General features: G+C 45.8%; 1 protein-coding gene and 1 pseudogene across 1 annotated transcript in view; one reads left to right on the forward strand and one right to left on the reverse strand.

The window, feature by feature from the left end:
- Nucleotides 1-1,202: 1,202 nt before the first annotated feature.
- Nucleotides 1,203-1,321, reverse strand: LOC136637234 (5S ribosomal RNA; annotated as a pseudogene).
- A 7,100-nt stretch (nucleotides 1,322-8,421) lies between these two features.
- The window catches only part of DNAJC10 (DnaJ heat shock protein family (Hsp40) member C10), a 30,718-nt gene continuing 23,959 nt past the window's right edge, over nucleotides 8,422-15,180 (forward strand). Inside the window, exons 1-4 of the mRNA XM_066635180.1 lie at nucleotides 8,422-8,702; nucleotides 10,425-10,784; nucleotides 12,417-12,582; nucleotides 13,498-13,548. Of these exons, the coding sequence (XP_066491277.1) occupies nucleotides 10,578-10,784; nucleotides 12,417-12,582; nucleotides 13,498-13,548 (424 nt within the window). The 5' untranslated portion in view covers nucleotides 8,422-8,702; nucleotides 10,425-10,577. The remainder of the gene's footprint in view (nucleotides 8,703-10,424; nucleotides 10,785-12,416; nucleotides 12,583-13,497; nucleotides 13,549-15,180) is intronic.

Here is a 15,180-nt window from a genome sequence, read left to right on the forward strand (position 1 = left end):
TCCCACTTTGCTGATTATCCCCAGAAGGTGGTGCTAGAGGGCTTTTGCTCTTCAACACAGTATTTATGTTATGGGCTTTTACAGGTCTCTATCCCTCAAGTTTTAAAAACAACTACATGAAACTGATGGGAGATCATTCAGGGATTGGAACTGAAGCTACATGCTGACAACACTAATCTGAACAGGAATAATAATGGTAAGTGGCAGAGGATTTTGGTGGGCCACCGTGAGATACAGGAAGCTAGACTAGATGGGCCTGTGGCCTGATCCAGCAGGGCTGTTCTTATATTCTTAGGATGCGCTGGCATCAGAGACAAACAAAGCCAAACCACTTCAGAGTGCAGGCAATGCTTCCTGAACATATGAACACTTACGTTCCTTTTGTAATGTAGAACACACACAAACCCACACATCAAAAGGGAGGGCATTTTTCAGCAGCACCAAAAATGCCTTCCCTTTCATTCAGCCCTAAGCAGATATTAGGTGCACAGATAATCAAGGAGTCTCATCTCACAGCACTCTAAAATATTTTCTGAATCTACCCTTTACAGGATTGACACCCCAATCCAACACCTCTTCCGTGTACTATAGTTCTCAACTGCAATTAGCCCTGCAGTTTGGCTTTTACTCTGTGATGGCAATTGGAATATCTTTTTGTATACACCTATACTCACGTGTCTTGCTAATACAGTGCCTTAGTTAAAGGGGGTGCAAGTCACTAAGTTTTACAGGGAGCCTCACCTCAGCATACACCTCCATTTTGCCACCCCACACCTGAAATAGGTCCATAAGGGAGGGGGAGGGCCCCTTGCACACTGTGGTGAGGCTCCCTGCAAATCTTAGTGATTTGCACCCCCTGTAGCTATGCCACTGTGCTAACATCACCACATTACAATTAAGAAAACAAATGAGATCCACATAAATAAGTACAGTATCTAATGGGAGCCTGTTTCTTCGGGGACTCAGCTGTATCTAATGCATTTCTTGAAATTACGCACTCATTTTGGCACTTCACAAAAATGTTTGCCTCTCTTCATAGGAAAATATGTTAGCAGAGCTCCCTCTTGTGCCTAACTGCCATACCCTGCAATATAGAAGACTGAGCTTTTCACTTTCCTTACTGTTTACTGTATCTAAAAATATATAGAAAAATGTATATATAAATTGGTTGGCAACCTTCAGTCTCGAAAGACTATGGTATAAGCCTACAGCACCCAGTATTCCCAGGTGGTCTCCCATCCAAGTACTAACCAGGCCTGACCCTGCTTAGCTTCCAAGATCAGATGAGATTGGGCATGTGCAAGGCTGTAGGCTTATACCATAGTCTTTCGAGACTGAAGGTTGCCAACCAGTTATATATAAATAATAATAACAAAATATATAGCTTGCTATTCCTTTTTTTAAAAGGAGTGATCACGCTCCACTTCCGGTTTTGCGGTGGCAGAGCAGGATCGCTCACTTGCACTGCTGCTGACCTGGGGAGCCCTGCAGAGCCTCGCGCAGGGCTCCCCACACCCCCAGGACACTGCTGCAGAGACTGGTGAGTGCAACCCAGTCCCTGCAGCCCCCCTGAGTGGCACGATCCTGGGGATTGCATCACTGCCTTCCCCCGGCCCCCGCTGCCCCGCCCCCGCAAGGACTTACTGAGGGTTTCAAACTCTAGGAGAGTTTGAAAACCGCAGGTATAGGGCATTAGGGTGCAAACCAGCCCTCCCTCCATCATACTGAGTGATCCAACGGCTATCAGTACAAAGACCACAAAGAGAAAATCTTATCTCCTTTTCTGGATTAGAGTTTTAGGTAAGTTTGATGAGGTTTGGAGAACAAAGCCTGCCATTGCGTCTTGCTCCACTCCTGTAGTGCTGCCAAACAGGAAAGAATATTCTACACACTGTATACAAAAAGCAAGGCCTAAACAGTAGGTACAAAACCCTGCATACCTGTGGTTCCCAAACTTTTAGTGGCTCTCTTGACTTACAGCTCAATCCTATGCATGTCTATGCAGAAGTCCCATTAAAGTCAATGGGGCTTACTCCTAAGAAAGTGTGTATAGGATTGGGCTGCTACTGAGCCCCTGGCCATGGCCCTCCATTGGGGCTACAATCCTATACCTTGCATAGGGTGGCAGGTTTTTCATGAGAATTCCACAGCTCCCCTGGCTGGTTTCCATGGCTCCCTGGGGAGCCACAGCTCACAGTTTGGGAACCACTGCTGTATACTCTTACTCACAACCAGATGAGAATTCATACTTGCAAGCACAGCACTTACTTTGGTAGTGTGATGGCTATTCTTAGCATAGCCAGCAAATTTCACAAAGTGTGAGTGGGAGTACGTGTTGGATAGCTGGAGAGAGAACAGGTTTTCTTCGATGTATTGTTTTGTAAAACTGCAGGTAGTTTGCTCCGCAAAGGAGAATCCTGGGGATAGGAAGATCAGGTATCCCTGGTCACATATTCCACCCCCCCCCAAGGAGGAGTAACTACAGCAGCTGATGCAGGGGGAGTATCTTAAATGATTCAAAAATTGTTTTCTACTTGTGACAATGCTACTTAGAAAGAGGAGTGGCAATGGCTGGGTAGCAGCTTTGTAAGGGGGGCACCAGGAAAAACCAAAGACGCAGGAAACACTGTGGTCCTTGAAGCTAAGTTCGATGAAAGTCAAACACTACCTTATGTTCAATGCATAGATTGGCTCTGTATAATTTTTTTAAGACGGTAAAAAGCAGCTGGGGGGAGAGTGGGAATGCACTGCACAGAAAAGGGGGCAGATTAACCCTTTCTCTTTGTGTCACAGTTCCTCTCCCCCCAATCATTTCCCCAAAGCTGCTATTTCCCCTGGGAGTAGAACATCTAAAGACAATGGGTTAAAACTCACCTCTCCACACACAACACAGTCCTAATCGTTGATCTTCTTTGGCAGCTACTGTCTGTAATTTCTCTAAATTACTGGGTCAAACTATATGTTGAAAACAAAACGTCATCTGTCCCTGAAAAGGGGCAGGTGATGCTTAGTGTCACTTGCACCTAAGAAGTAGCTGAACTGCTCTGAGGCATTTCACGGAAGGCACCCTGGAGCCTCCCAGCACCCAGGGCCAGGCAATGTGGAAACGTCACCCCCATGTCATCATATTACCCCCCACGCCTTTGCCAGACATGACAGTTCAGAGCCGTTTCGAACCAAGGGTGTGTGTATAGGCTAAATTTGTGGCACTCGCTTCAAAGAGTGCTGTGTGTGCACACCCCCTCACAATGAGCCCAGGAAGCACCCAGAGCCACGCGGAGGGGGCAATGCGTTGCTCCCCACCATATTTCACCAGCCTGTCTTATACTCTCCTGCAGTCTGGTACCCAGGGCCTGTGCCCTCCATGACCACTTGCTTCGTCCACTACTGACAGAAGGGAAACAGCTTGCATTGCTTCTGTAAAAAACTGGAGAAGTTACAGATGGAGGCAAGCAAAGGTTGAGGGCTCCCTCCCTACAAGAGTTTTGAGCAAAAACCCCCAAACCCCAGAGTTCTGAGGCTCTGAGATGCTTGATGATTCCAAATTGACAAGCAGGCCACACCATCAGCTTCTCTCCTTGGGGTGCACAGAACAGCAATGAGTAGGGAGGCTGTGAAAAAAGCCTCCATCTCCACCACCTGCCTCGCTTGACAACCTTGCGCTAGGATAGAATAAAAATAAACTATCAGGGGCGTTCATGTGCGAGACACTCTCTCCCCCCCCTCCCAAGCTGTATGAAATACCCAGGACGGCTCTCAAAACAAACAGAAGGGACCCATACTTCGAAGATGCCTGCCAACTTTGAGGCATCAAACACCAAATGCTAACCACATTGCTGGGCTGGGGCTGCCCTCCCATGTTTCCAGGACTGACTCCAAGCTGGCCTGGGTGCAAGCAAGGTCTACTGACACTAGTGGGGCTTACTTCTGAGAAAACCACTGGCACTTTCTACTGCCCGAATGCATGCAGATTGCTAACTGAAGCTGGATGCCAGTTCAACCAGGAACCCAGGTCTTGAAAGCAGATAGATCTGAGCTCCTAAGCCTGGGTGGGAGCCCAGGTCTACCATCCCAGCGAACCTTGGCCACTGAGGCTAGAAGTTCAACCAGGTGCCCAGGTCTACCCAGCTGGTAGATCTGGGTTCCTAGTCCAGGCAGGAGCCTTTGTCTACCTGCCCAGTGAACCTCAGCCACAGAGTACATCAAGTTCAACCCAGAGCCTGTCTACCCGCCTCGCTGACCTGGGCTTTGGAGTGGGTAGTGCTCATGTCCCGTCCCCCCCAACACAAACACTGATCTGCCCCTGCATAAAATCACCTGAGGAAAGCTAAGGCTGCAATCCTAGCCACACTTCCCTGGGAGCAAGCCCAGCTGACTAGAATGGAACTTACTTCTGAGTAGACATGCACAAGATTGGGCTGGGCTCTAAGGCTACCCACACTTCCCTGGGAGTAAGCCCCACTGACTATTCTGGCACTTACTTCTGAGCAGACTAGCACAGTCTTCTGCATGCCTACTCAGAAGTAAGTCCCGGGGCGCTTGCCCAGGCACGTGTGTTCTTAGCCCAGGAGGACGGGCATGTGGCCCCAGCAGATTGGCCCCCAGGTCGCCTCCACCCTCGCGGGCTGCTGAGCTTTCCTTCCCAGGGCGGCTGTGGCTGCAGGAGCGGCGGCCACGTCAGCCTTGGGCCGCTTCTGCAAAGCTGCGCCCCGCCCGCCTCCGGTTGCGAGCCGGATCCTCGGTGACGCCTGCTCTCCTCTCCTCGCCTCTCCTCTCGCGGCCACCCCAGGCTGCTCCGCGCGCGCCTGCCCAGTCCTGCCGCCTGCTCCGCCTCCGTCTCCTGCGCGCCGGCCGCCGGAGGGGCTCCGAGCGCAGCGCTGCACAGCACCTGGTAAGGCTCTCCCTGGACGGCTGCAAGGGGTGGGCATGGACGGCAGGCAGCAACGCGCAGCTCCCCCTCCGCCGCTTGTCCTGCCCCAGGACCCCACAGGCTGCTGCGCTGCCTCCCTGTGCTGTGCTCCCCTCCCTGGCATCACCCTCCAGGGTGCCCATCCTGGACCCTCTTTTCAAGCCCCCCAGGTCTCCCCCCATGAATGTGCCTTCTTCATATACGCCTATGGGCCCCCCCTTCTCCTCCTCCTCCTCCGGCATCACCCTCCAGGGTGCCCATCTTGGACCCTCTTTCCAAGCCCCCGGGTCTCCCCCCCCGAATGTGCCTTCCTCATATAGGCCTATGGGCCACCCCCTCCTCCGGCATCACCCTCCAGGGTGCCCATCCTGGACCCTCTTTCCAAGCCCCCCGGGTCTCCCTCCCCCAAATGTGCCTTCCTCATATAGGCCTATGGACCACCCCCCTTCTCCTTCTCCTCCTCCAGCATCACCCCCCAGGGTGCCCATCCTGGACCCTCTTTTCAAGCCCCTCAGGTCTCCCCCCATGAATGTGCCTTCCTCATATACGCCTATGGGCCCCCCCTTCTCCTCCTCCTCCTCCGGCATCACCCTCCAGGGTGCCCATCCTGGACCCTCTTTCCAAGCCCTCCTGGGTCTCCCCCCATGAATGTGCCTTCCCTCTTCCTCATGTGGACCTATGGGCCACCCCCCTACTCCTCCTCCCCCCTTTCTCAGGAATCCAGGCTGTGCTCTCCTACATGTCCATGGCACAACTCCCATTGTTTGGAAGTGGCAAGGCTCTGCCTACATTCTGCTGGCAGCCTGGTTTTCCTTCCCCCAGTCTCTCAGAAAACAGTCTTCCTGGTGCAACCCCAGCCAACTTTCCAGCACCAAGGTAAGGGCAGTGCAGTTAAGAACATAAGAAGAGCCCCACTGGATCAGGCCAAAGGGTCATCTAGTCCAGCTTCCTGTATCTCACAGTGGCCCACCAAATGCCCCAGGGAGCACACAAGACACAACCTGCGTCCCGGTGCCCTCCCCTGCATCTGGCAATCAGAGGCAACCTAGCACTACCTTGCATGTACCTACCATGACTTGTAACCCGTGATGAACTTTTACTCCAGAAATTTGTCCATTCCAGTTCCAAGGTAAGGGAACAAACATTCTCCTGCATCAGTGGCTCCCAAGGTTTTTTAACTTGTGTACCCCTTGGCAGCCCTTTTCCATAAATGGTACCCCTCATTTTAGCAAAATGCATATTTGGTGTTCTCAGGTCGCTTGATGACCAGACCAATTTTTGTTAGCTTTAGCAAGGTTGCTGTGTGATGTAATTTCAGACCATGCCTTTGAACTGGGCATATTTAAAGTTGCTCTGTTCATCAACTCCAGAGGTCTCCAAACTGTAGCCCAGGGGCCTTATCTGGCCCTCAGCGACTTTTTTGTCAAAGTGTGTGCTAATGTTTGATATTTTTACTCATTATATATCTTTTCTCTGTTTAAGCACAGCATTATTTCTTTGTAATTGTCACATTTCTCTTTTGTTCTGAATCATATCATTCTGATTACAAAAAAATCCAAGTAAAACTTATTCATTCATTTATAAAACTGATACTTTTCAGTCCACAAAAACCTACAAAATATACGATGTGCCTAGGATGTGGCCCTCATACTGAAAATCTGGAGACCCATGATCTACACCAGGGGTGTCGAACTCATTTCATTCAGTGGGCCGAATAGCATTCATGATGCCTGCTGGGGCCAGAGATGATTTCATTAGGCAGGAAGTGATGTCATTAAACAGGTCACTACCAAAAATAAGCACTTTTTTTCTCTCTTAGAAACTCGTTAGCTGCAAATAGCAGAAGAGAAAATATGCAAATCTTGATCATATTTCAAGATATGGCAGAGCCAAATTTTCACGTGGGCTGCCCTTTCGGCAGTAACGTCTCGGCACTGCTCAGCAGCTAAGAGCCTGAGGGCCAGATAAAAACCTTCCGCGGGCTGCATCCAGCCCCTGGGCCTTATGTTTGACAACCCTGATCTACACTGTTCTCCTCTTCATGGATTTTCTTTAAAGTCCACCATACTTCAGCTTGCTTTAGAATGTGGCATTTTCCCTCATTTGCCCAAAGGATTAATTATGTGCTGTCATAAATGGTCTCTTCCAGCAGCTAAACTTCACCAGTGCTTTGCAGGTGGAAGGGTCCGTGCCTTTTAGCAGCTTACATGACTACAGGAATCAACAGGTGATCCCTTTCCCCTTCACCACTGCATTTCTATGCTGAGAAAAGTTCTTTTTTTTTAAATTTCTCTGTTGCACTGCTGTTATGGGGGGGGGGGAATGGTGTTCTTTCTACTCATGACATTTTTCATTACATTTTTTTTCCATCCTTCCTCCAAGGAGCTCCCTCCACGTAACACTTTAGCTTCAACTCTGTCGTGTAGGTCAGGTCTGAAATAATGACGGGCCCAATGTCACCTAGCAAGTTTCATGACTGTATAAGGATCTTTGCATCACGTTAAGTGTTTTTGCATTCTCTTACCAGTCTTCTTTAGTTTTAATCTTAAACATGTTCCGTATATACCACCCTTTTTTAAAATCAGAGTTGCCTAAGAGGGTAGGCATCTAGCATGAATAGAAGTGAAATACCATGTCAAGAAAAGGACCAAAAGCAAGTAGGATAAACAAAATGCTTCTGCGAGGTATGGCTGATATTTTGAAGACTTTTTAGTTTCAAAGTACAGGTGTCGTTGTCGTCCCCCACATCCATGGGGATTCTGTTCCACATCACCTCCACCCCTGTGAATATGGGGGAACCCTATATAAAGTACTGTATAATACTCCATGCCCATTACCTTCATTTTTCTTTACTAACCATGGAAGCACACATTTTCTTGTTTAGCATAGGAAAAAATTCTTACTTAACTGAGGAATGTGATATACAGCCAGGTAGCTTGCATGCTAGAGGAAGGAGACTAACCAAACAGGAAGCAGAACATTCTGGCATTCTAGCATGCAGACTGCATGTTGCGTTTCTCAGTTAAGCAAGAAACTGTTCCTGTGTTTGGCAAGAAAATGCATGCTTCCACTTTTAGTAAAGAAAAATAAAGGTAAAGCGGGGGGGGGCATTGCGGAGAACTGCAGTTGTGAAACTATGGCTTCTAGGTATGGGGAAGTGCCTGTTTCCTTACCACTGGAAAATGCATAATCTTATATTTTAGTTCCATAAATGTATACATCTTTTTCTGCAAGGACCAGTTCACATATGCAGTAGCCCCATGTGTTCATTATGGGAGAGCTCATGGCCACCAAGTTCATGACCCAAAGGCATCATTGAGGTTGTATGGAAGCAGCAATTGTGCAATCCAGCATTTTTATGTGCACCTTTGGCTGCTCAGTTCCCTGGCTGTTGGCAACACTTTTTTGGCTGGATATGGTTATACAGTGTATAATTTTGGAAGTGAGTTTTGTGGAAGCCTACCTTCTTGACAAATGTATGCTGTTGTTTTCCAGATCAAGCCCAGGGGAAACCTGTTCTTCTGGTTTGGAGTGTAAGCTGGATTTGTATGGTATGACTGGCCAGCCCATTCGTAACTTCTGAAATACAACTCTTCCTCCTCAAAGTGGTTTAATAAGTGAAGAAGTAAAAGAGACTGTTGAACAAGTATTCAACATAGCAAGAATAGATGCTCATGCCAGTTACTTGAAAGTGGATAACTCACCTGAAGCATTGGGGGGGGGGCACCAGATCCAAAGACTGTATGCGTGTCTTCCCAAAGGAGGAGGAGAGCTGGTCCCAGCTCATTTGAAGGTATGTCTGTATGCAGCCTTTGAGACCTCACTGTTTCATTGGATTCTGGGTGGCTGTGGATATCCTACTCATTTGGAGTAAGGGCAGTTCCATACAGTCCTGGTCAGCTCAGAAGATCAGCAGCATTTGTGAGCTCTCATGTGAAGACTGTCTGCCTCACCCATCCATTTGTGGTACAAGTCCATGCTTCAAATGCCATATTTCAAATACATTAGCAAAGCTGTCAGGTCCACTACTATAAACAAAAGCTGCTATTCTTCCATCCTCCTAGGCAGAGTTGTAGGATTTCTAGGTTTCAGCACAATTACATCTGTAGCTAGTAGATCTGGTAAGAGCCTGCTAGCATTAGAATAAGAGCATTAATCCCATCATTCCCTAGTACACAACCTTCATGTTTGTGTCAGTCTCCCAATTATCGGCTCACCTTCTTTCTCCTTAGTTGACCTGTGCTTGATCTGTACCTTATCTACCTGTTTCTTCAGGTTATCATTTTGATAGTATGTCTTCCCTGTGATGCTTTTCACCTAGCTTCCAAAATCCATATGCCCCACCCATTAAAGTATGACATTTCACAGAAAAAAAACCAAACACAAACACACACACACAAAAATCATGGCTAGATACTGGTCCACTGGAGGGGGAAAATTCTGAAGCTGGGCAGTATCTTGATAAGGACTACCTGCATATTGCAAAGTAGTAATAAAGTTCTCTAGAATTAAAGTTTTCTAGAAGGAAGGAAGGAAGGAAGGAAGGAAGGATGGTAGACATGATTTAACCACACAAAAAAAAGCATCTCTGCTTAGGTGCAAGACAGATTTCCTGTTGTATAGTGAGCTACTTGAACAAAGAAAAGTTTGGTTGCCAAAGAAACTGATTGAAGTCCACACTTAAAAGAGAGATTTTAAGTAAGGTCAGGAACAAAGCACTACTGTGCTCATGTTAGACATAACAGTCTGATCTTCTGTGCTTATTTATTAAGAAGTAACAGCCTGATCCTATCCCTGGTGGGGCCGCTGGGTGCATCGACACGAGAATGGTGACTGCCGTATCCATGGCCGTTCAGGGCCATTTACACTCTTGTGTCTGCATTACAGTAAAGTGATGTTAGAGTGATTGGTGACTATATTTGGGTCCCTTTAGGGAGAAGGGAGAAGAGACTATATTTGGGTCCCTTTAGGGAGAAGGGCGGGATAGAAATAAAGTTTATTATTATTATTTATTTGTCATTTATTTGCTGATACGGTATATGGTTTTCAGCTTAAACCAATATCTTAACCAGGCTTGGTTTTCTCTCAAGGTATTCAGTACAAAAGAAATGAATTGTTTGATCCTAAATCACAACACACAATTCTTTTTCTCTGGTCTGTTTATAACAAGAATTTGTCTTCAATTATATTTTTTAAATGAGACACTACTACTTTTTCCTAATAGGTGATATTTCATAGAAGAAGGGAGCTTGTATTCCTTAGAAAGTGAAAGAAAATACTGTATTCCTTAATGGTAATAGACTTTGATGATTCTCTGTATTCTGCTAATAGTTAAGAAGAAAGCTGTTTGTACAGGAAGGAAATATTACTGATGCTGAATACTGTATATTCAAGGATATAAAATGTTTAGTTGCAGAATGAATTCTAGTTTATTGTACATTTTGAATTTGTCTAATACATTTCTGAGAATAATCAATTGCATAAAAAAATCTGAAAACTCTTGTTTTTCTTACAGATGAAAACTCTTTGAGAAGCATCTTTCAGTATCTGTGAATTATGACTCCAAACATCCTACAGAAAGCCTCTTCAGAAATATATAGCAATCTTTTGATTAGAGCTTTGTGAAACCTTTGGCTGCTCTGAAATTTGCTCAAATTAGGCTGTCATAATGGAAAGCTCAACACCCATAGGAAAATGCATCAGAGACTTTAAAAGAATTTTGTTGCTGTCTTTAACATTGATATGTCTAATAGCTTTTGTTAGCCCTGATCAAGACTATTATAGTTTACTAGGAATATCTAGAGAAGCAACAAGTAGAGAAATAAGACAGGCTTTCAAAAAATTGGCATTAAAGTTGCATCCTGATAAGAATCAGGTAGGTAACCTTGTCAAGAACATGCTTTCCAATTAACTAAGTATAACACTTGCTTTTTAAATGGCTACCACTGTATCCCATGGGTGCTGTGGTAGCCGCTAGAGTCCCCTTGGGGGAAGGAGATATTCATTTCCTTAGGGCAGTGTTTCTCAAACGGTGGGTCGCGAGCCAATTTCAGGTGGGTCCCCATTCATTTCAATATTTTATTAGACTTGATGCTACTCTGGGATGTGACTGCATTTGAGGAAATGCTACAGACCTGTACTTTTAACAAGTTGCTATGCATATTCTTTTAACAATGATAGTAAATGGGACTTACTCCTGGATAAGTGTGGATAGGATTGCAGCCTAGGATTGTTAAAAATTTTCCTGCTTGATGATGTCACTTTCGGTCATGACATCACTTCTGGTGGGTCCTGACAGATTCTTATTCTAGAAAGTGGGTCCCGGTGCTAAATGTGTGAGAACCACTGCCTTGGGGGAAGATGACATGGCACACACTGGAAGAGCTCCATGTTGGGCTTTTCAGCCCAGTACAGAGCACTGGATCCAGCGCTGCCAGTGCCGCGCCCTCCTGCACCAGTTCCTCCCCCACCCTTTCCCCACCCAGAACGCCTCCCCTGCCCTGACAAACCTTACCGCCACCCAGAGCCCTTTGTTTGCTCCGGGTGGCGTCCATGCGGCGCTGGGCTCAACGTTGGCCAGTGCTGGGCCAGTGCCTGTGGTCCTTACATGGAGAGTGTCGTAAATGTCCTATAGGACATGTCTGCGACACCCAGCGCCAGCGGTATGCTCATACTGCTGGAGCTAGAAAGCTCTAATTGGGCTTACCAACAGTTGAGTGCTCATACATCTGCAACCTTAACCTTCAATGGAATGCACATGTTCACTTTGGAATAGTGTATTGTCAGTGACAAAATGTTGCCATTGTGTAGAAAAATATTGTTTTAAGCATGTATTTCAGCTTGTAAAATATTAATTAGTGCTGATATTAATTAGATATAAAGTGTATCCCCAGATCATAAACTGCCAAAGTTAATGTACTCTACTATCCTTGTGCTGTGGCTTGTCAGGGACTTGACAATCCCTGTTATTGCAGTTCCAATCAGGTGATGCTGACTGCTTCTCCCAGAACAGGTTACTGCATGGTGGGTGGATTGCTTCCATTAGGTTTCATGGGTCAAGATATACTGTGACATCAACTTGTGCTGTGCCTCAGTACTGGTATTTGGCTTGGGTTTTAGTCCTGTCCAGTTTTCCTGTGCCAGTGCAGTCCCAAGGTAAGGGAACAAACTTTCCCTTACCTTGAAGAGACCACCACAGGATGCAATGTGCACTCCATTGGCACAGCTATATCAGTGCTGGAAAGTTGGATAGGATTGGACCCTAGAAGTTATGTAGATGACAGTTTCTGCTCATCAACACCATTCATGGTTTTGAAAGCAGCAGCAGCACAGTAAGCTTGTAAAACAACTTGCGCTGAACAAGCGATGAAGTCATTAATTTATACAAATAGTTAAATGCCAATTACTAGGATGATGTATACTTAAGCTTCTTCAAGATTGAAAAGTGTTACATCACCGTGTTTTTACATTCTAGTATTCAGTAACATTAGGAGTTTCTTCCTTACAGAACAACCCAGACGCACATGAAACCTTTTTGAAAATAAACAGAGCATATGAAGTATTAAAAGATGAAGACCTGCGAAAGAAGTACGATAAATATGGTGAGAAAGGCCTGGAGGATCACCAGCAAGGAGGTGGATATGAAAGCTGGCACTATTACCGCTATGATTTTGGTAAGATGCATTCTGGGTGGAACAGAATTACCCTGTACTGTTCTCCCCATGGTGGGAGTTCTTAGTTATAACTTAAGAACTGCTTAAAGGAAAGTCAGTGGCCACAATCAGCACAGAGTTAATGGAGGCTTTAGAGCACTTGTCTTGGATTATAACCAGCGAATAATGGCACATAGTGTATCCTTGGGTTTTCTCAGTTGCTCTATAATTCATAGAAACAGGACACTGTTTCATTACGTTAAATGAATTTCAGTTTGTAGTCAGTAGTGTTGGTTTTAGCTCTTGCTCCTTCATGAGAGATATCTCATGAACTTGAAAGTCTCTTAAGCAGTATCTTTTAAGTCTCTTTCTAGATTGAGAAAACCAATTATGGTTTCCCAAACATGTTTCAAGACATGGATGGCAAACTAGTGGCATACAAGCAGTATCCCATCTGCGAGGCTTTGTCTGGCCCATAAAAATCCTTGTCATGGGGCAGTGGTAATATCCCTGGGTTCTGAGGAGTTTGTAGGGAAGGCCCACACTCTGCATGGACTCCTGCTTGAACACCAAGCCTGTCTGCCTGCTTCCTTTGTTGTAGCACAGCTGGGTTAGACTTGCAGGTATCTTTATTTGTCCCTTATGAGGTGACTTAGCAAAACAGAAGCCTCATCAAATGGAATGTTGAGCAGTTGGGCACTGCTGAGTGCTATGGGTTCAAGAGCCAGCAAGATTGTGTTGAGTGTAGCAGGTCTCAGTAATGAGGACTTGAACTCTTAAGGAGAAATACCTGTGCAGTATAACAGAACTGAGACTTCAGTTTAACTAGGGTAGTAAACTGAAATGTTGTATACCACATGAATAAACTAGGCCCAAGGCTGATATTACTCAGTTGTTGTTTTTTTTCCATTGCTGATTTGGGTGTTTCTTTGCTAGGTATTTATGATGATGATCCAGAAATCATAACACTGGACAGAGGAGAATTTGGTAAGTCACTGCAGTCAGAATGGTGTCCTGAAACTTTTAATTTATTCAAAGTGCCACGTTGTGCCCTGAAAATAATTTTCAGGAAGTAGATAGTAATATATTGCAAAATGTCAGCTGGAGTTGAGTACGTACATGGTGTTCAAAGGTAGTTTCTTATTAAATGATTGTTCCATGTGAGTCATATCACTAAAAATTGTAGAGATGTAATCTTTGCAACCTTGACGGAAGGCTACCAATGCTTTCACAAAGAAAATATCGCCCGCCATTTTATTTTTCTGATTTTCGTCTTTGAGTCTTGAGTGTTCTGCCCTTCCTGGTCATAAAAAATTCCCATTAAAGGGTTTAGTCATTTCAGCAGAACAGAGTTATTTCTGTTAACTAATTAGTCTGCACTCACAAGATAAAGATTAATCACCCAGTGCTATACTCGGCACCGCAGCCGAGTGCAGCGGCACTAAAATGGCTTCTGCTATATCCAGGTGTGCTGCCAGAGGTCTCCTTGGGGGAAAGGGACTTTCATCCCCCCAAGGAAAGCCCCAGGCCCTGCAGTGGTGCTTCTCAAGTCTGTACCGGCTATTTTGCCAGCGCTGATTTGAGAACCTCCGTGTTGCGCTTTGCAACCTGACGTGGAAGATAGGTTACAGCAGAGCAGGGCTCCACCAGTTCCGCCCCAGTTCTCCCCCCCCACCCCAGAACGCCTCCCCCACTCCAAAAGTCCTTACTGCCACCTGGAGCTCTTCCCTTACTCCAGGCGGCATCCGTCTGGTGCTGGGCCCAGTGCCAATTGGTGCTGGGCCAACACTGGCACTCCCTACACAGAGGGTGCAGTACATGTGCTTTGCGGCATGTTTTACGACACCCAGAGCCAGTGTTCAGAGTCCTAGGACTGGGCTCTGAGTAAGCTTGAACTGTAGGGATTCCTTTCCCGGACAGTAAAAATGGGGTTTGAATGAATCGGGAACCATAACAGAGATCCTGCGTTGGTGTGTGTAGGAAAAAAAATCAAACTAGGATATCTTAGTTCTGCTCATAGGGAAAGAACTTGCAGATACTAAGTGCTAGTATGTGTTTGCAGTTTCCTTTTCATGTTTGACTTGGGTATTTGCAGAATGTAATCTGTTTACTTAGCAAGATAGCGACATACCTGTGCATACAATAAGCAATACAATGCTGCCTGGCATTGCCAGGTTTTATGATGGTTGCAGTCCCAGTGTGTATGGCTATTGTTTGCAGCATTTGATCTAACTTGTGATTTATGATCTGTCAAATAATAGTGATAAAACTGTAGGAAAGAGAACTATCCACAAATCTCTTACTATAATAAGAATTTCTTGTTTAAATATTTCGGTCTGACTTCCTGTTCCACCCTTTCCCCATAGAAATCAGGGAAGTGTACGTATGTCTCCCCCCCCCCAAATTTTATTCTCACAGCAGACCTGATAATTAGCATCGTCCAGGGAACTTTGTAACTGAGTGGGATACCTGAACCCTGGTCCTAGTCTGACAGTCTCATCATCACTCTATGCAGTGTTTTCCCCTAGTGACACGTAAAACTTATGTCACTAGCCAATGCAATTCTGCTTTTCTTTCTCTTTGCTCCCACCCTGAAAATGGTATGCATTTGTGTGTTTA

This window comes from Tiliqua scincoides, chromosome 1, assembly GCF_035046505.1.
Source record: "Tiliqua scincoides isolate rTilSci1 chromosome 1, rTilSci1.hap2, whole genome shotgun sequence".
NCBI lineage: Eukaryota > Metazoa > Chordata > Lepidosauria > Squamata > Scincidae > Tiliqua > Tiliqua scincoides.